Source organism: Pleurodeles waltl, chromosome 11 (assembly GCF_031143425.1).
Source record: "Pleurodeles waltl isolate 20211129_DDA chromosome 11, aPleWal1.hap1.20221129, whole genome shotgun sequence".
Lineage (NCBI taxonomy): Eukaryota > Metazoa > Chordata > Amphibia > Caudata > Salamandridae > Pleurodeles > Pleurodeles waltl.
The window spans coordinates 234,168,806-234,190,920 of NC_090450.1; the positions used below are offsets into that span (position 1 = coordinate 234,168,806).

At 44.8% G+C, this 22,115-nt stretch overlaps 1 protein-coding gene across 2 annotated transcripts in view; it reads left to right on the forward strand.

Annotated features, from left to right (window-relative positions):
• The window catches only part of LOC138265609 (diacylglycerol O-acyltransferase 2-like), a 502,849-nt gene that overhangs the window by 356,860 nt on the left and 123,874 nt on the right, over positions 1 to 22,115 (forward strand). For both annotated transcript variants that reach the window (XM_069213472.1, XM_069213473.1), the window contains exon 3: positions 19,708 to 19,798. In XM_069213472.1, coding sequence (XP_069069573.1) covers positions 19,708 to 19,798 — 91 coding nt within the window. The remainder of the gene's footprint in view (positions 1 to 19,707; positions 19,799 to 22,115) is intronic.

Consider the following 22,115-nt stretch of genomic DNA (forward strand, 5'->3'; position numbering starts at 1 on the left):
GTTGTGTTATTTGCCAACAGTTAAACACAGGGAAAGGGACAGTGGTTAATTTGAGCCACATTGGAAGAGCAGGCGGTCCATTCAGTAGAATGCAAATGGATTTTATTGAGATGCCTGTATGTGGAGGTTTGAGATATGTGTTTGTGATTGTTTGCATCTTTAGTCACTGGATTGAAGCGTGCCCTACACTAAGAAATGATAAGTCTCACAGTAGCAGAACTACTGCTTAGGGAACTTATTCCGCATTTCGGGTTTCCGGTATCTTTGAAATCAGATAGGGGAAGTCACTTCAACATGAAGTAATTAAATTACTGTGTGCAGCATTGAACATTGAGCAGAAGTTCGATTGTAGTTATCGCCCTGAAGCATCAGGACTAGTGGAACAGATGAATGGTACATTGAAGTCGAGAGTTGCAAAGATGTGTGTGGCTATGAATTTGAAATGGCCTGACCGTTGCCTTTCGTGTTTATGTCAATGAGAAACACACCTGACAGGAATACAGGACTGTTGCCCCATGAGATCCTCATGGGCAGAGCAATGTGATTACCAGCGGTGCCTGCAAATGCACTTGTCAACATTACTAATGATATGGTGTTGGATTACTGCAAGGGTCTGGCTGATGTGGTCTGCTCTTTCTCTCAGCAGGTGGAGGCCACTACACTGCCACCGATCCATAACCCAGGGCACATCCTGAGAGCTGGGGACTGGGTTGTCATCCGAAAGCACATGAGAAAGATATGTTTGGAGCCTTATTGGAAGGGACCATACCAAGTTGTCTTGATAACTGCTACATCTGTGAAGTGTGCTGGAATCCCGAACTCATGCAAGTCATATGAAGAAGGTGGCATCTCCACTGGATCATGAAGAAGCGTTGTTGAGAGTACCAACAACAGTGAGATAAGTCTCAGGGGCGGAAGGAGACCAAAGAGGAACGGAGACCGTTGAGGACGGTTCAGTCACTCCTGTGGGAGACGAGGATGGAGACCTCCAGGAGGGTGTCGGAGAGCCCATCTCAAACGAAGCAGCAGGAGAGCCTAGTCAGAGAAGGCTTTCCCAGAAGCAGACGATCTTGAGAGACAAACAGAGCAATTGCCAGACCCAGAAGGGGAAGAAGATGAGGTGGATCAAAGTCAAAGTGATCCGACTCCTCAACCGGTTGCAGGGCCGTCAAGCGAAAACACCACTGAACAAGGAAAAGATTCAAGTTTGTTCTAAAGAGAATACTGACAAAGGGTCCACTGAAAGGAGATAAGTGGCCAGAATCACAAGTGGAGAAAAGGAAAGAAGTGGTTGTTGAACCAACAATCGAGGAAGAAATAGATACCTCAAGGAAAGAAGATCTAAGTGGAGGAGAGCTGAATGGTGATCGAAAATTGAAGAGAAAGAGAATAGCAAGTCGAAGATACATGGGTCCTGAATGGGGGCTTGTAACTACTAATGAAGAGTTTTGTCTTTTTGTTTTGATAGAGACATTCCAGGTCAGTATTTTGGCACGTGAAGGAAGCTAATGAACTGAACTGTTGAAACAATCTGAGAGAAAACATTTGAGAAAGAAACTGTTGAAAGTAACGGAAGAGACATTGATAACCTGATTTGACTTTTGGAACCTGATTTTGACAAAGCTGCTAACCGATTTTGGCAAGGATTCTTGGAAGTGAAACCGAACTGCTAAAAGAAGAGTTGTCTATTTTGGATTTTTGCTGCAAGTTTTTCTAAATTTCTTCTGCTTTCTGATTCTTTACAGATCATGAGTAATATTAGTCAACAAGTTAGAGGTGCTAGGTGGTATAAATATATGAGCATTGGTTTGGCGGTTATGTGTGGGATAATGTTTGTGGTGTAGAATGTGTGTCTGTCTGTTCTTGATATGAGAAGAGCCAACCATACTCCTGTTTTTGAAACAACTACTGCACTAACGGCATTAGAGAAGTTTAAATTAGATGAGAAATATTTGCATGAGTATACTAATGCGCAGGAAGAACTTTCTCCTAATGTTTTCTATCGCTTATTGAGTGAGTATGTTGAGACAATGGATGCAAAGAATTGTTTTGTGTGTACGCAGATTCCTTCATGAGTCGAGCAAGGAGTCACATATCATAGCTTACCTTTAACCTACGTGATAAGTTGTAGTCTATTACTGACAAGGTTTTATAACAGGAGTACATTCAGTACTTCTGCTCAAATCATGATGTTGTGTTTTCGTTTGTTCCTATAATTAGGTGTTTGAGTAGAGTAGCTAAGGATAATGACATAGTATTAGTCAGAGGTTTCTTTGAATCTACATTAACGTTTGGCACAGCTTATGCACATACAAATAACTTGATTGCTTACACCTTACACCTTTGGATAAGAGCTTCTTAGATCACACAGATGACAGGAGAAAGTGTTAAAAGAGAAATTAGAAAAATGCTTAGAGAAAAGGACTTACAAGAATGATTTTGCTTATAGTGCAATTAAGACGCAAGGGAAATTAGCTGTAAACGTACAACACGTAGGGAAGCTTTGTATATATCGGCCTAAATCATGCACTGACACTTTATTTGTGGGAACAAGTGAATGTAGGTATGTGTTTTTGTTTCAGAGTAAGTGGGCATTTATGTTGAACTGCCAGGCCCTTGAAATTCCAGGGATTTTACTATATCTGAGAGGATGGTACATGTTATTTGGGGATAGTTTTCCCAAAGAGTTATCAAATGGAGGATTTGAGAAAGTTTCCGAAAGTGACTTAATTACATCATAAGAGACACAGGACGGAGTCCTCTTCCGCGATAGTGGGAGATATGTTTGGAGTGGTGATTCCTTCAGTGGGAGTCATTCTGAATTCGATTAAGATTTGAAAGTTGTCTACTATTGTGGATAACATGCGGACAAATTTTTCAGGGGCCATACTCCTGATATATACTGAATTAGTGGCTGATAGAGCTATGACTCTGTCAAATCATCTTGCTTTAGGCATTCTTTTAGCGAAGGATGGTGGAGTCTGTAGAATGATTAATTCTAGGCATTGTTGTTCGTATATTCCAGATAACAGTATAGAGGTAACAGACTTACTTACTAATCTGACAAATGCAAGTGCTGATTTGTAAGAAATTAAAGAACCAGGTGTTTGGGAAAAGGTTGGCAAAGGGTTTGCTTCAGTGGGAAATTGGCTCAGCAACATTTGGAATGGGGGGGCTATTACAAATACTGCAAGGGGTATTAATTGTCATGGTTTGTTTATTGGGGATATGGGGATTATGCAAATTATACAAAATAATTAAATTGAAAAAGTCAAAGAGTAATAAGAGGAGGGAAGAAAAGAAAAGGGAAACATTTTACAGAGAAAATTCAAGGGGAAAACTAAATTATGAAGGGATTGAATTAAGACAAATTTAGCTGATGAGAAAATTTGTGGGTAATAGTTAGAGTGATGACATATTAAGTCATCAGAGGAGGGATTGCTAGTGCAGGTGTTTTTATAAGAAATTATTAATGAGTGTTTATGTATTTTGAATAATGAGTTCATGCAGAAAATTAAATAAAGTAGAAAAATAATGCACGCATTTGAAAATATGACCTTGAAGATTGGCCACCAATGTTAACGAAGTGTTGTGTACTAATCAATGATTAACACTAATGAAATATTGAAATGTGTTAGACTGGTGCAGTGATATGTCATATTAAGGGTTATGAAGTATGCTTTAGCTTTATTAATTGTAGGCCTTAACTTAGCTAGTGTCATAGCCTATTTTGCCAGACCTCATGTAAAAGCTGTATTTCTTAGCGTTTAGTAAAAATAGTGACCAAGTGAATTAAACAGGGAAATGTCTATTGTATTGTTTAAATGTGCTCATAACAGAAGCTTTTCATGAGAACCGACTGCTAGGATATGATGTTCTTGCTAAAGTAACATTTTATGTGTAATATGTGTGAGACTGACTTTCCCAGGACAAGAACAATGAAGATACTGACTAGAGTGGAAGCTGCAACAATATTGTTACCTGACAAGCCGGATGATGAAGACATCACAAGACGAACTAATCCACAATATGAGAATGGAGAAATATTAGAATTCATAGATTTGGGATAGTAGTTTTATTGGACAGCGTGTAAACATACGATTAACTGACCAATAGGGAACTAGGGGATAGTTTAGGTGACTTTGATATAACAATGCCGCAGAGGGAGAAGATTCAGAATTTTAGGAGAGAAGAGAGATCATTCTGCCTTTCCGACATTCGGCTAATATCCCCCTGACTGAGAGCCTGACGTCTTGCAAATCGACTGATTTCCTGAGGACTAAGACTGATTCTGCTTTGCTCACCCATACCGAGGGTAAGTATACATTGAAATGTGATTATTATGCATATTTTCTTTTCCTTTCTAGGTACCAACTGCACTGTTTTGATAGAACCATAGTTAGATGATTTTACAAATTGTTACTAAATTGTTTTGCATGAAGCCCAACATCCTGATGCTAATCTGTTGTTAGTTGAGGATCCTGACTTATGACAATAGAGACTAATGCCTGATGGATTTCTCTGCTTAACTTTATGTACTTCATTACATTAACGCAGCTGACTCTGCTATTGATTTGCACCGTAACTTTAGAATGTGTTGTAGTTCAAGCTTTGACTAGTTTGTGTTTCTTCCGTTGCTTTGATCAACAAGTGTTGTTTCTATATGTGTTTCAACTGATTTTGAGATTAATATACATGACCTTAGCATTGTTGATATAGGGAAATAAACATTCTAAACATTTACTAAAGGTATGGTTATTCATGACTGAAAGGTCATGGTGCGTGATAATTACTGACTCCATTCATTATTGATTTTATTGATTACTAATGTTTGTTGATTATTGTATATTGATTATTGATTTATGTACCGGAGCTATGGTAAGAACTTCTTAATTGCGAGTCAAAAGGTTCATCGACCTATTCGCGTCCCCTTGTAAGTTTACTTATTAAGGTCTGACGCGCTAACACTGGCAACCAAATAAAATCTCCAATGAGCAAATAGCAATAAAAGATTGCAATGTTGTGTTACTATTGCTGCTAAAACTTCTACACATCATCCTTCCTCCCAGAGGCTGTTTTTACTCTCTAATCAGCATCTAACACCACAGTAGTGTGTTGAACTCAGGACTGACAGTCATTTGGTCCAAAGTCAACATTACTTTAAGATGAAGAGGATTTCATGCTTTGTAGGTGATGCACAACGTCTTGAAGGTATGCCCTGTCGGTACTGGGAGCCAGACCAACAGAATTTACATTGGGTGATGTGGTGAATGAAGGGAGTCCCTAATATATTTTTGGATGTCCAAGGGCCTCCAAGTATTCTGCGTTCATGAAGGCCTATCAGGCTGTTCGCCAAGTACTTGAGTAGTATATGCTGAAAAGGTATGAGACTTGCATTGAGAAGTGGATGCAACCAGTTTTGCACTCTTCTCACTGTATTTTGAAGGTCTAGATGCAGTTCGCCAGTCATGTGGCATAATATAACATAACATCTCAGAGTTCTGGCTTTTGAGACCAGTGCTGGGGATATTCTGTTGACTTTCATTGGAGACATTCTTTCCTGGAAGAAGACCAGAAAGTAGGGGGTGCCTTGATTAGGATCTCAGTCTTTTGTGGGTTCTGCTTTAGATGGTAGAGGAGCATCCCCTCTTTTTTAGCTTTTGTTCAGGCAACACACTATGTGACGTTAAGGTAAAGAGGAGAGGAGTATCCCTTGTGAAAGACCAAGGCCCATATTTATACTTTTTTAGTGCTGCACTTGCGTCGTTTTTTTACGCAAATGCGGCGAAAACTTAAAAAATACAATTGTATTTTGTAAGTTTGCAAAAAAGCTAAGCAAATGCGGCACTAAAAAAGTATAAATATTGGCCCAAATGATTAGAACCAGCTTAGGCCTTTGCAGTCAATCCCAATGGAGCTGATTCAAGATGATGATTATGAATAGCTCACGAACAATGTAATCAGACGCTGCCCAGAGGCCCATGACAATGAATACAGAGGCTTTGTTTTGTCTAAGCTGCGTAGTTTGTCAACTACAGTTTGAGGTATACTAATATCTGTGCAAGGTCTAATGCACAACTGGTCTTTTCCCACTAGTTTCTTTCCTCGATAAATTTGGAGACGTGTCTGGCTTTAGGAAAGAGCTGTCAGCTTTGGGTGGTGGGGTGAAAGAGGCCTGCTGAGAATGAGTGTAACATGTCCAGTCTTTAGACCATCTAGGATTTTTTTTTGTAAAGATGAATCAAGGGCTTTGAGCTATTAGGGACCGAGCCCGTGGAAGACAATCCTATGTGCTGATGTTGGGTCTACTTTGTATCTAGACGGTTTTAGAGCTGCTACAGATTGTCGATGGGCACCCAGGGTAGGATGGTTTAAGTCTTCTCATTTAGATGTGCATTTGTGCAAGCATATGTGTGTGGCATACTCACAATGTGATTTTGCACATATGTTCTACAAGGAAGGTAGAGAATTGTTGACATTGTTATCTGAGTGGGTGACCTAATAATGCTTGTGTTTGAAGACAGATAGCGTTTGTTTTCGTCATTCACCTGTAAGTTCTCTTTGGGAACGGTTAGGACAAAGAGAGGCAGTATTATTTAAAAAAAAATAAAAACTGCTTAGGATACTTCCTGAAACACTTGACAAATTATTTGAATGGAGATAGCGGGAGCTTCTCTGACATTGCACAATTCTTAAGAACAGTTCTGGCTTTACTAATTTGATACCTAACCCATTTTCTCAAACTGTGGTTAAAAGTAATGCATTGCACTTTGAAAGAGAATTCACCACAACGATAACCAGTTATCACCCGAGAGACAATGTGACCGGAGTAATTTGATGGGGATAGTAAGTCTTAGTTGTTAATTATTTATATATTACTTATTATTTATTTATTTATTTATTATTTTATATTATTTATAGTTGTTAAGGATGTCTTTTAAGAATTGGTGGGCCATTCCATTTCATGGGTGTGGAGACACTACCACTGCCAGTCCAACTATGGCTGAGCTACCAAATTTAGAGTTTTATTCCATTTGTGCTGAGACATGTTTACCCTAAAGTATGCCTCGTATATTGACGGGGTCCGTTTTCTGAGAAAAACAGTCATAGCAGGTCCATCATGTTATGGTTGTACAGCACCACCATCCCTTATCAGCACCTATTTTCTTTCATTTAGACAACCAATTGGTTAAAAAATAAATAAATTATTAAATCCTTTGAGTTTTTCCTTTAAAACCTAGGGGACATTTGTCAACTATTCCGTCTCTGGATTGACATGATTTTTATGGCCTATCAGGCAATTGAAATTGGGAGTGACGTTGCACCCAAATTAGAATAGTACCTCTCAGATGTTTTCTCAGAAGTCTTTTTTTTGTAACCAATTTTATTAGCATTATATTCAGTAGGTATATCACATTCGTAATATCAGTTACAACATGAGATTCATAATCAATGGAAGACAGTTAAAGAACATAGCAAGTTACACTGCAAGCTCCGAAGTATACAACAACCAACAGTTAATGGTCTTGTGATGCCATTTGTCAGTATGGATGTGTTAGACAGTTGGTCTGCACCCTGTCCATGTAGAGACCCTCATTCTAGTCAGGATAAGGGAGATATCCGCTCAGATAACCCCTGCTCACCCCCTTGGTAGCTTGGCAGCAGTCAGGCTTATCTCAGAAGCAATGTGTAAAGCATTTGCACATAACACACAGTAATAAGTGAAAACACTACAAACGGACACCACACTAGTTTTAGAAAAATAGCCAATATTTATCTATATAAAACAAGACCAAATATAATAAAAATACAACATAGTGTAATAAAAATATGAAGTCTGCAAGATTTACTCAAAAATACAGTTCCTTGAAGTCGATAGCTCCACCTGGGGCTATCATGGCGTCTTGATCAACAAAACCAACAGTTCTGGCCGGCCGCGGCGTTGCGGCCTAGCTACGGTGTGGGGAAGACCCACAAACAGTACCTTGGATTTGCAGGGCGTTGTGATCCTCGCGATGAGCTTCGGAGAGCAGCGTCGCTGACGTTGCAGTGTCGGTTCCGTAGTCGGTGCAGGAGTCGTCGGGCCCTTGAGGTCACACGTGTTGCGGATCGAACCACAGGCTTGTTGGAAAACAGGTTATTGGTAAGGGCAGGTTGGTACCTACACTTAACAATAGGCCACTAACCTCCACTTAGGTCCAGATAGGTCTCAGTAAATTAAACCCAGCTCAACCCTTGGTAGCTTGTCAACGAGCAACAAGGCTTAACTTAGGAGACAGAGTGTAAAGCATTCAAATATCACAAAACAGTAATTAAATAAAACACAGGAAACAATTTAAAAATCCAAAACCAATTTATAAAAATAGATTATATATTTATCTTTTAAATGACACAAAAACAAATAAAATCGGATAAGGAGAACCAGAGACATTAATTTTTAAAGAGTTATTGTTTTTTTAGCGCCTAGAAACAAAAAAGCGCCAATCGGGTCATCTGGTTGTACCTCGACCAGGGCAAAGTCAAAGTTTAAGGCCAACCGCGATGGAGCCTGGCTCGGCTACAGCCCCGGGGAGGCCTCGGTCAAAGGTTTACCTTCACAGTTAGTCGTTTTTCTGAAGATTTTCTTCAGTGGGACGAACCAGCCAGTCCAATCCGACCTCCTGGAACTCTTCTCTGGATATGCGTCGTGGGAATCCTCGGTGGAGATTTTTACTTTCGGACGTAGTCATTTTTTCGAGTTGAAAATCCTTCGAGCGGGGTAAACCTGGATCTTGATCTGACGTCTTTGGAGCCCTCCTCGGATACGCTGGCTGGGAGGTCCCGGGCAACTTTCTACGTTCGGACTTAGTCTCTTTTTTGAAGATTTTCTTCACCGGGACAAACCTGCAAATCAGGCCGGGTTGCGATTGAGGCAAGCCGGCTAGAGTTGCTGCGGGGGGTCGGTCCCTCTATGGAGCTTTTTTTCAAAAAGTTCTCCAAACTTCTCCACACTTCTGGATCTTCTCCCAGATTTTCATTTAAGGTTCTTTTGGAGTCCACAGCTCACCCTAAGGTTCCAGAAGCTCTGAGATGATCCTTGGGGGTGTGGACTACAACTCCCAGAATGCACGTGGCGCAAACTCCTTTTTGGCCCTGGGCAGTGGTCAGCTGGCTGATTTCTTCAGGAGTTGGTGCAAGGGACTCTGGTTATCAATTTTTCACATGTAGCAAACAAGGAGTCCCTCCTTGAACCAGTTGAAGCCAGGCGAAGTCCTTCTTGTGGTGAAGCCCAAGTGTGCAGTTGGTGCAGTCCTTCAGAGTGCAGGGCCCAGGTGCAGGCCAGGGGTCCAGCAGAGCAGTCCTTCTTCTCCTTTGGTTCTTCCTTGTTGGAATCTGATGGGGATCTGAAGTGTGGGTGCAGGTCTGCCAGTTTTATCCTTGCTCCTGGGTGAAAAACAGGGGGGTCCTGATTCTCCAATCAGGTGCAGGGTCCTTCCCCTTGTGATGATCACTTCCTGGGAAGTGTGGCAAAATCAATCCCAGGAGCCAACATTCCTCAAGAATCCATCATGGCTGAAAAGTGATTTTTGGAGGTCACATCTGGCTGAGCCCACCCACTGGTGTGGCTAAAAATCATAAACACAGCCCTCTCCTGCCCTCTCCTAATCTAATCAGGGGGACACCTAGTTGTCTGGAGTAGCAGGATGTGGGGGAGTTGCTGGGTTGCTCCAAATGTCCCTCTCTGCCTTTGAAGACCAGTTTGGCAGCCCTCCCCCTTCCTGCCTCACCATCTGCTGAGGGGCGATATCCTCCCACAGGCACAACTCTTTGTGTGAATCCAGGCCACTTCACACCTCATCAAGGCTGCCAGAGGCTGGCCAATCAGAGCACAGCAGCAAAAACAATGCAGGGCTGAAGATGGCAACTTTTCAGGTAAAGATTAAAACTCTTTACCTGAACAAGTTATATTAAATCCAACAACTTGGAGTTGTGGGATTTATTATAACAATTAATTTGACACCAAACTCTTTGTATCTGTCACTTAAGGGGACTTTTAAAATTAAAATAAAATCTCCCCATTCTAGCCTATGAAGGCCATTCACTACAATGAGGGAAAAACTAATTTGGCTGTTTTTACCTCACCAGGGCTTATAAAACTATTTTTATTAAGTCCCTGCTTATAGTTACATGGCACCCAGCCCTAGGGGGCACATAGGGCACACCTTAGGGGTGACTTATATGTAAAAATAAGGTAGTTTAAGACTACTGAACTACTTTTAATTCCAAAGTCAAATTCACATATATCTTTAATTTAAAAGCAGCCAGCAAGGCAGACCTGCCTTTAAAATGACGCTGGGCACCTCAGCAGTGCACCTATGGGTGCACTACCTATGCTGTGGTCCCTAAACCTACATGCCCTACCATATACTAGGGACTTATAGGTAGGTTGACTTGGCCAATTATAATTAGCCTAATTTGCATACTGATTTTACACAGAGCACAGGCCCTTGGACTGGTTAGCAGTACCCACGGCACCATCAGAGTCAGGAAAACACCAGCAAAAACTGGAAAATGGGGGCAAAAAGTTAGGAGGCCTCTGCAATCAGCCCTGTTCTCTCACAAGGCTGATGAGGTCAGGTGCGCTGGCATAGATGGCGTCGGGGCTGCGGTGCGAAGTGGGACGATGCAACGTGCAGTGCCCACAGGTAATGGTGCAGGCAGCAGCTCGGTGACGGCGTCCAGCGGCACCGGTGAGACCAGGGCTGCAGTATGAAACGGGGCGGTGCAACGTGCGGTGTCCACAGGTCACGGAGCAGGCAGCGTTGTTGTTGTTGCTGAGGCGTTGTTGTCGGTAGGCCCAAGCCAGCAGTTCAGGACGGAACGGTGCTTTGTGACCCTCACGAGCGGTGTCCACAGACCACAGTGCAGGCAGGATGCCCGGTGATGACACAGAAGTTGATGGTGCTGGCGTCGGTAGACCGGGGCTGCGGTGCGGGACAGGACTGTGTTTCGTGTTCCTCATGAGCGGTGGCCACGGTGCAGGCAGCGGCGCCGGTGTCAGCAGGAGCGGCAGCGTCGGGGATGCCCAGGCGGCGTAGTGAGCAGGCGATGCTGGAGTGCGGGGCCCAAAGGCAGTGGTGCGAGCAGCAGCTTGGTGAAGTCGTCCGATGACGGCGTCAGTGAGACCAGGTTTGCGGTGCGAAGCGGGGCAATGCGACTCCATGCGCGTCAGCAGGTCACGGTGCAGGCCAGTGATGTCGTTGGCAACGTCGCAGTGGTTTCTCATCTTGAACAGCACAAAACACACAGTTCCCAGTGCTGCAGGTCGAGGAAACTGAAGTCATGGTGTCCCTGAGACTTCCAACAGGAGTCAAGCTCTACTCTAAGCCCTTGGAGAACTTCTCAAACAGGACACTAAGCAAAGTTCACCCTTTGCACTCTTTTCAGGCAGAAGCAGCAACTGCAGGCCAGTCCAGCAAAGCAACACAGCAAAGGGACAGTACTCCTCCTTCAGCTCTTCAGCTCTTCTCCTGGGCAGAGGTTCCTATTGATTCCAGAAAGATTCTAAAAGTCTGGGGTTTTGGGTCTTCTTCTTATACCCATTTCTGCCTTTGAAGTTGACAAACTTCAAAGGAAAGCCTCAAGTGTTTGCATGATCCTTCCTTGTCCAGGCCAGGCCCCAGACACTCACCAGGGGGTCTGAGACGGCATTGTGTGAGGGCAGGCACAGTCCTTTCAGATGTGAGTGACCACTTCTCCCCTCCCCTCCAGCACAGATTGCTAATCAAGATATGCAGGCTACACACCAGCCCCCTTTGTGTCACTGTCAAGAGAAGAGGTGTGAACAGTCCAACTGTCAAACTGGCCCAGACGGGGAATCCACAAACAGGCAGAGTCACAGAATGGATGGAGCAAGAAAATGCCTACTTTCTAAAAGTGGCATTTTTCAAACTAACAATCTAAAAAACAACTTCACTAAAAGATGTATTTTTAAATTGTGAGCTCAGAGACCCTAAACTCCACATTTTTATCTGCTCTCAAAGAGAATCTGCGCTTTAAGTCTATTCAAAGGCAGCCCCCATGTTAACCTATGAGAGAGATAGGCCCTGCACAGTGAAAACAGTATTTCACTGTTAGGACATATAAAACACACTAGTAAATGTCCTACCTTACACATACACTGCACCCTGCCCATGGGGCTACCTAGGACCTAACTTAGGGGTGCCTTACATGTAGTAAAAGGGAAGGTTGAGTCCTGGCAAGTGGGTACACTTGCCAAGTCGAATTGGCAGTTTAAAACTGCACATACAGACACTGCAGTGGCAGGTCTGAGCCATGTTTACAGGGCTACTAATGTGGGTGGCACAACCAGTGCTGCATGCACACTAGAAGCATTTGATTTACAGGCCCTGGGCACCTCTAGTGCACTTTACTAGGGACTTTCCAGTAAATCAAATAATGCAATCATGGATAAACCAATCAACAGTACACTTTACACAGAGAGCATATACACTTTAGCACTGGTTAGCAGTGGTAAAGTGTCCAGAATCCTAAAGCCAACAAAAACAGGTCACACAAAATAGGAGGAAGGAGGCAAAAAGACTGGGGATAAGCCTGCAAAAAGGGCCATTTCCAAAAGGATGGAACATCGACTACATGAGCCTTCCAACCAGGTCAGATCTGTTGTAAGCGTAAGGGGGGCACATTCTGATTGCTAATGCACCTAGGGAAATGTGCCAGTGGTTGATGCAAATTAAGCAGAATGTCATGAAGGTTGCCCGTGCCGGTTTAGCTGTGCACCCCATATTGATATGTTTGGAGCTTTAGGAGCAGCACCTCCCAAATCGCCGCTACCGGGCACTTGGGTAGGCCGCTCGCTTTCACGTGGTGTAGCACCATTGCCTCTGCTCCTCCCCATTTCAGCATCACTGTGCACCATTGAGCTAGGCCAAATGATGATGGGGCCTTGGAATGCATGATGAATAGCCTACGTGTGACAGATCTATGAAGTGGTTTGTAACCTTCGCTACCTTCAGGTGTCGGAACAGACCCAGTAGCGTTCTTTCCTTTGTGCAAATTCCCGTTCGGTCGGTCACCGACTCCAGCGCAGTGGACACTGTAGCCCATAGTGTTGAGGACTCAGCACACTCCAAGAACATATGTATCATGTCCGCCTCTGGCTGCTGACAGCGAGCACATGTCAACGGTAAACCAAACATGTGGAATAGGGAGGCAGTGGGAGATAGACTCTATGTAGGATATTAAACTGAATATATTGAAACTTCGCATTCCGGGAAACATTTCTAGGATATCAGAACATAGCCTTCCACCTTTGTTTGTTAGCTCCCTGCCCATGTCCCCTTCCCACTCTCTTCGAAGCAAGGCTAACAGGTCTCGTGTCATGTGTGCAAGGGTGTGCGGGCCAGCCAAGTGACAAGTTTTCAACTGCCTCCCATAAGGGGGAGAGAATGGATTAGGGGATGCAGGGCAGGTTCTGAATCTGTGATGTCCCACAGCCTTTCCATTTCAGACAGTAAATGCCCATGGGCCAAGAAATGCCACTGTGGAAGCTCATATTCCTCATGCAACTGTTCAAAGGACATACTCACGCCCTCATGAAAGAGTGGACCCAGTATGTCCACCCCTGCTTCCCTCTAAATAGTTAGTCCTACCTCCCCAGCATACTACTGAGAGAACTTATAGAATGTATAGGGATTTCCAGGGAGTAGGGCGGTATTTGCGGCCTGAGATGTAAACAACATAAAAAACAGCTTACGTAATTTGCAATAATCTTCTGGCTTCTTGCGGGAGTCATGCACATGGAAGAAAGAGCTGGGAAATAGCACCACCCGCTTGCGCCTCATTTGGGTAACCCAACTCAGACAGGTGTCGCCCTGCTAGCCAGTGTGCAGGCCACTGCAACTGCGCAGGCACATAACAATGCTGAAAATTTGGTGCTCTTAAACCTCCCTTCTGAGAGGCAGCTGTAACTTACAGAGTGCAACCCTAAGTCTTCCTTTATTCCAGATGAAAATCCTCAGTGCTGAGTCTATGGCATGAAAGCTGGACCTCGGGATTCGATTTGATAAGTTATGGAAATGGTACAGTAAATGGGGTAGTATGACCATTTTGGCCAAAGACACCATGCCTTGGACCTTGAGGGGCATCATGCTCCAGAACGCTATCTGAGGTCTTAGAGACTTGATAGTTCTCATAAGGTTCCCATCAGTCAGGTCCATGGCATGATAGATATTGATTCTGAGATAACAAAATGTGTGGTGTTCCCATCAGAGTGGGCGTCCATCCATGACAAAAAGACATGGTGGGCAATTTGGGCTTAAGGGATATAGTCAGGCTCACACTCAGGCCAGATGCCACTCAGAATTCCTACAAGATGGTCTGACTTTGCACAATATCCCCTTGTATATCCCATCAGTACATCATCTGCATAAAGTGAAACTGTGTGGAGTTCCCCTTCGATTGGGATGCCCCACTCTAGTCTCTGCTGCTCAGCCTCTCTGCCAATTCCTCCATGGCTAAAGCAAACAGCAGCGGGGACAGTGGGCATCCTTGATGCGTCTCTCTACATACCTTAAAGGAACGCAATAAACAGTGGCCAATCTTTTCAGGTTCTGTGTATAGGAGGCTTATCAAGGGCTGCATGATCCCCATGATGACAAAAGCAGTCAATGTTGAGAATAGGTACTCCCAGCATACAGTGTCAAACGCTTTCTCCAGGTTCAGCACCAGACATGCAGCATACCGACAATGGACCGGAGAGAGCTCCATCACTCTATGCGGACAGTGTATGTTTAAGGTAGTGGACCTGCCAGATGTGATCAGGGTGGATCAGACGTGTCATTAGCCCATATAATCGGCCCACCAGAACTTTACTCAAAATCTTGGAGTCTGAGCCCAGCATTGACAATGGGCGATAGGAGCTCCTGGGGGCCCTTCCCTGGCTTAAGGACAGAGATTAATAAAGACTCTCAAAGAAACGGCGGGAGAAGGCCTTCCTCAAGTGCCTACTGATATAGCTCCAGCAGCTTGGGGGCTAAATGGATTTCATAAGCCTTATAGAACTCTATAGGGAACCCATCCATCCCTAGGGTTTTGAGGATTGCTATGCCCCTATAGCACCTCAGATTTCTTGTGTAGTGAGAGGTGCGTTAAGACCTTCCCTTTCTAAGCGAGTGATCGTTGGAAGTTCCACCAAAGCCAGGAATTGACCAATATCATTCTTTCTGTCTACAAACGGGGGGGGGCATATAAGACATGTTAGTGCAGGTTGAACAACGCATGGATGTCTGCTTGGTGCAGGGCGACTTCAGTAAGGGAGACCCTGATTCTTGGGATAGGCAGTGGGGGGTCCACGCTGTGCAGAGGCCAGAAAGTGCCCTGACTCGTCCTCTTCAGCGTGCATTTTGGCTTGGTAAGCGTGAAAATCTAAGCAACACAATTGCTCTACTAGCTGTGTGTGTTTAGCAAGTGCCATGTCAGCGCTCTTCCTGACGTAGGATCTCCTTTGGCCTTGGTCTCTAACTCTCTTAAGGATGCCTCAAGCTGGGGTAAGTCACTCTGTAAGGCTGCCCTAGCGCCTATTCCCACTCAGATAAAATGTCCCCTGATTATCGCTTTCATGGTTCCCAATCTATTGATATAAAGGTTGAGGTACCCCATTTGTTTGTTAGGCAGTTCATGAGGGTCTCTTCCATTGCTGCACAGAATGCACAATCCTCTAACAAGCGACATTAGATAAGTGACACTAGAACTGCAGCAATGGAAAATAGCATAGCTCAAGAGACATCAAACTGCAGAAAAAAAACACCTCCCTACCCAGGGCCACTCGAGAACATTCGGCCACTCAAACAAACAAAAATGTATCCCTTAAACGGGGCACTCCAGTTTGTGCACTGGCGTGCAGTGATCTCGCCTCTGAGCCAGGCGGGGAGAGGTAGGGGGGGAGTCTTTGTGATTTCAACTCTCCCAGCAGTGGGGACAATCTGTGAGGGTAGCGGAGGTTGCCTTCGTCTGAGGAGCCCATTGATGTCTCATGTAAGAGTAGCCTTCCAATTGGGGTATCCCTTATGACAGCATGCATTTTGCCCTGGAGGCCATTATTACAGGAGGTCATCAGCAGTTTGAAGTGTCACCACCAGTAGCAATTATGAAGTCATATTTGCTAGTGGTAGGAGTGGAGCAGTTGTCCGCTGTTGAGAGAGCCTGGGCTTCCTTCGCTTGTTCTGGTGTGGGTACTCCCTGGTGCCCTGCCAACGCCACGCCTTGCACTGTCTACGATGGGAAGTGCTGGCCTTGCAGCATGGTCAGGGGGACAACGAGGATGCCAGAGAGCTTTCCTAGCGATGTTGTTCTACCCAGTCCCTGGAATCCTGTGGCTCTGTGATGAAGTAGCTTCTGCTACCCGCTATGACCTTAAGTTTTGCTGGGAATAGGAGTGACTAATGCAGGCCCACCTGTTGTGGTTTTCACTTCAGTCCAAGGAAAGAGGCCTGGCAGCACTGCACCGATATGGTATAATCTAGACAGATGGACACTCTGGCTACGTCATGATGCAATGGCTCAGATGCCCTAGTGGCCTATATTAAAGCTTTCTTGTCTCTATAGTTCATTACCCTAGCCACCACAGGTCTGGGAGGTGCCCCCTCTAGCGGGTGACACGCCGGGACTCCATGAGCTCGCTCCAGTAGGAAATGAGCAGACAGCTGAGAGGGTGCTGCCACCTTCAACAGCCAGGACTTGAAGAACTGTATCTCAGGGCCCTCTGCCCCCTTGAGAAATCCCATGATCCAAAGGTTATTATGACAGGAGTGCCCCTCAGAGTCTTTGGCTTCGGTCTCAAGGTCCTGGCTTGAATTGCGAGTACCTGCCCCTCCAACTTGTGAACTGCTGGGTGGATTTCCTTAATTTCTCATTCCGCATGTGTGACGCGGTCTGCCAACTTTCGCTCATCTGCATTTGAAAGTCTCCGCTCCACTGCCACAGCTTTGACCTTGGCACTGAGTTCTTGCTTAGTGTCTGAAATGGCTTTGAGAATCCAATCTAACATGAGCTCTGTAATGGTCACTGATGTTATGAGCATGGGCAGTGGATTGGGCACTGGATGGCTCGTGGTGCCATAAGTAATCTATGCAAAAAGAACAAGTGATGGACGGAATGCTGAACAATGTCAAACATTCACCCCCAGTACAGAGACCTGGGCCTAAATCCATCGGTTTTTTGCTGCCCATGCCATTCCAGTTTGGACCCAGCCGTATGCAAATCAGTCTTGACCCTGTTCCCCATGGGAACAGTCCAGCCCGAACTGCCAGGCCAGGTCCTCCCTGGACTGGAAACAAGCATCCTGGAACCGGTTTCGGGGTTTCACCCCTCATCAGCCAGGCTAGCTTGAATCCAGTGGCAAAAAGAACAAGGGATGGACAGAATGCTGAACAATGTCAAACATTCACCCCCAGTACAGAGACCTGGGCCTAAATCCATCGGTTTTTTGCTGCCCATGCCATTCCAGTTTGGACCCAGCCATATGCAAATCAGTCTTGACCCTGTTCCCCATGGGAACAGTCCAGCCCGAACTGCCAGGCCAGGTCCTCCCTGGACTGGAAACAAGCATCCTGGGACCGGTTTGCACGGGACCCACGTCTGGGCATACCCTTCCCACATACCCTTCCCACTTAGGGCGACAAATGCAAAAAAAACAAGTGATGGACGGAATGCTGAACAATGTCAAACATTCACCCCCAGTACAGAGATCTGGGCCTAAATCCATCGTTTTTTTGCTGCCCATGCCATTCCAGTTTGGACCCAGCCATATGCAAATCAGTCTTGACCCTGTGCCCCATGGGAACAGTCCAGCCTGAACGGCCAGGCCAGGTCCTCCCTGGACTGGAAACAAGCATCCTGGGACCGGTTTCGGGGTTTCACCTCTCATCAGCCAGGCTAGTTTGAATCCAGTGGCATGGGAAGCACGGGACCCATGTCTGGGCATACCCTTCCCACTTAGGGCGACAAATGCAAAAAGAACAAGTGATGGACGGAATGCTGAACAATGTCAAACATTCACCCCCAGTACAGAGATCTGGGCCTAAATCCATCATTTTTTTGCTGCCCATGCCATTCCAATTTGGACCCAGCCATATGCAAATCAGTCTTGACCGTGTTCCCCATGGGTATGCCCAGACGTGGGTCCCTTGCTCACTGTGGCACTGGAATCAAGCTAGCCTGGCTGATGAGGGGTGAAACCCTGAGACCGGTCCCATGATGCTTGTTTCCGGTCCAGGGAAGACCTTGCCTGGCAGTTCGGGCTGGACTGTTCCTGTGAGGAACAGGGTCAAGACTGCTTTGCATATGGCCGGGTCCAAACTGGGGTGGCATGGTGAGCAGAAGAATGATGGATTAAACCCAGATCTGTGACTGGGGGTGAGTGTTTATTGTCAGCACTCCGTCCATCATCCTTTTGTGTTGCCATAAGTAATCTAGCCTGGTGGTTGGGGGCCAGTTCCACCCTTACACCCTTTCTGACTGCGGTCCTCACCAGTCTGCAGGAGGTACTTCCAAACTGTGGTTGTCAATGGTGCTGACCCCCAAGACCCTCAGTGCTCTCTTCGGGTCCACAGAGGGGCAGTACGAGCGGTCGTCCAGAGAGCAATAGCCATTGGTAAGAGAAGCATCTCCCTTTCTACAAATTGGGCCGCAGTAAGCGGCAGTCCAGGGGTTTATGGCTGAGATCAAATGTGCATGGAGCCCCTCACCTTTTTACGCGGTGTTGGACATATCCTGTCTGGTGCCAGTGTGCTCTGCAGTGGTTTGTGTGATGGAGGGAGGAGATAGAGGGGGAGAGAGTGAAGGTAGCAGGGGGTGCCTGGAAGCATCGTCACCCCAGCCGTGCATACGCTATGTCCCGCAGGATGATGTCCTTGTTTTACAGGCCCAGGCTACAACCGGCGCCCCAGGCCATTCCAGCTCCTGGCATCGGAGGGCACAGGGGCCCTCTTGAGCCATGCCTCATCTGCTTGACACAGTCTGGCGTCTCCTACAAACCGAGTGAAGCCTCAGGTGCAGCCCAGGCCACCGCCACAAGGAGCAGAGACCACTATAGGCCTCCACGTTGCACAGGCGTCCCGGTGATCCCGCAGGGATCAGCAGCAGTTACTGCGTCCCAGAGCCACAGAGTTGGTGCAAATCTGTTCCGATCAGGGGCTCTGCATGCTTGTCGTCCGCGGAGCCTCATGGCAGATCTCTCTGGCAATGACAGGAATACGGACTGGATCGTGGGTGCCCAGATAGCTCAAGATTAAAATCGCCTGCCATTTTGCGCTGCGCAGCCACGCCCCGTCTCAGGAGCCTTTAGGCATGTGGAATTTAATTCTAAATAGAGAAGTAACTCTAGAATTATGACTATAAAATATATCCCAATTGTATTCTAATTATGAAGAAGTGCTTTAAATAGCACGGGTTGTAAGTTTTCTTAGACCATTTAAATTGTAATGTGCTTGGCTTGTTAAGCTGTAATGAGTTTGTACCTCATTTTGTGAGAGATATTACGGCCAGTAGAAGACTGGCAGTAAAGGTGCACAAAATTCAGGATTAAGCAGCCAAAGATAAATAAGCATCAAAGCAGTTGCGAGTTTCTCGTAGCTGCTAGTGGACAACAGATATTATTTCCAACTAAAGTGGTCATTAATTCTATGTTATATTCTTTTCTGAAAACAGGGTTCCAAAGTAGATGAAGAATGGGGCATGTGGCGCGAGCAGCTGAAGCTGCTGAGTGCGCTGCACTGGATTCTTACATTTCTTTTGTTAGGTAAGTGCTCTACTGCCCAATTGAACCGATGTTTTATTATCAGACGACTATCAACATGTCTATACTTATGTCTTTAGCATAGATTCCGTTTTATGTCTTGGTGCCTTCTTTGCAACGCATTGATTGTCTTGTTCCTTTCCTTTAGTGACAGTTATTTTAAAATCAAAGTTCCTCTATGGAAACCTTCGAATATGTCCCAAATTCATTTAATCAGACATGTCCTTGGTTCGCGCAGATCAGAGAAGCAGACTTTAGGATACTGTCTATAAAGCCACAAGGCTTCTTCTCTGACCAGCCAAGCCAAGAATATGTCTGATTAAATGAATTTGGAACAAATCCTAATCTAAGATGAATCCTTATTAATTACTGAAGAATATTACAGGAAGAATTTGATTTATGCACACATGAGATTGATACCCTCAGCACAAACGGATGTTGGGTGAGTAGGCTGCGAGTCTATACCCAGAATGGATTTTGCTGTGCAGGTCATAGTGATCTATATGTTGTAAAGACAACAATTTGGGAAAACGTTTATGATATTGTCAATTATTTGATGTGTGAATAATTTGATTATTTTATCAAAATGGTGAAGACATTCATTCTATAATAAAATGTGCTATCAATGATACAGTTTATGGTTAAATAGCTTGTCTTTTCCGCTCAGTTTTGGAATTTTATTGTTGAAAATATACTCACGCTAGGAGGTAACTATGGAAGAGGAGAAGCAGTGACAGCAATTTTCTTGGTTTACCCAGACATGCTACACATATATATATATATATATATATATATATATATATATATATATATATATATATATATATACTTGTGGCGGTTGCCAGTATGTAGTTATAGTTAGGACGAATTATCTATAGAAAAAGTGTTTTTTTTCCACTTGCCTACATCTTTGGCGCCAGTTGACAAATCTTCCCAAACTTTTCCAAAAGCTTTTGACGCTCAGATCAGCTGCTGTCTGGAAAGTTTCGGGTGATACTTCAAGCCGGGCCAAGAAAAAGGTGGGTCCCAAAACATTTTTTCTCCATTCATTTTTCTATAGGGATTTTGAACAACGATAGTGCCTGAACCACTGGACAGAATTACACCAAATTTGGCAGAATGCTAGGTCCTGGTCCAGAAATTGATCTTATTGTGATTTGGTGTGAATCCGTTCAGTGGTTTTCTTGTAATTAAGTTGAAAACAAATTTGTATCTGTAGAGATGCGGATCCATCACGACTCCTATGCAGACCGTCATGGCTCTGCATGCCAGAAGCAGCCGTGTGATTGGCTGGCTGCAACCTGTTCAGAAAGTTGCAACTGCCATTTTATCACCAGGCAACGGTCCTGGGGGATGGCATTTGAGTCAGATAATAAGAGAAGGGGTCAGGGTAGAGGTACTGTAATCCCATGGGGATTGTTCATGGGTATCTGTGGGATGCTTTATTACTTCAAAAATTTTACAAACACTTTTTTGGGCCACGAGCACGGAGTTGCTAGTGTTGTGACACACTCACTCATACGCTAATACACACACACTGTCAGACCCACTCAGACAATCACACATCCACTCACAGACACAGACAGCCACTTGTACAGCCACTCAGAGACCCACTCAGCCACTCATACACCCACTCACAGACCCACTGACACAATTGTGTACCCACTCACAGACCTAGTGACACACATACGCCCACTCAAATACCCACTCAGACATTACATTAAAAAACATAGAAATTCATTGGAAAAAAAAAACAAAGGTTACAGGGATGTTATAGTTACGCTCACATTTTAAACCTACAAAACCATAGAAATTCCCCTGTTATAGTTAGAGTTGTGACAAGTAACTATAACCTGTGCCCTAAGGTAACTATAACTCGCACCCTTGCCATGCATTGCTAATTACCCCACAAATTACAGCACTCATGACACCTTTGATAACATCATTGATAATATCAATGTAATATTTGCAGTAAACTTTTTGATGAAAAAACTGTGCATGGCAGGGCATGAGTATCAGTCAACTTAGGGCATGAGTGGGGGCCGGAGTTGCTCCTGCATGCACAGAGCAGCAAGAAATGCTGCTCCCTGAATGTGGAAGAAATTATTTCATCTGTTTTCCTCCGTGCTTGACATCTCAGGTCTGTCCACCTTTCAAGGAACTGTCCCCAGGCTCAGGAGCACCAGCAGTCATACATGTGCAGAACACCAAATAGGAGTGAGTAGGGATCTTCAAAAAGAAACAAATCTTCGAAGCAACTATGCCCTAAAGAGAGATAGGAAACCAGGAGAAAGGAAAGACACAACACAACAAACATGTA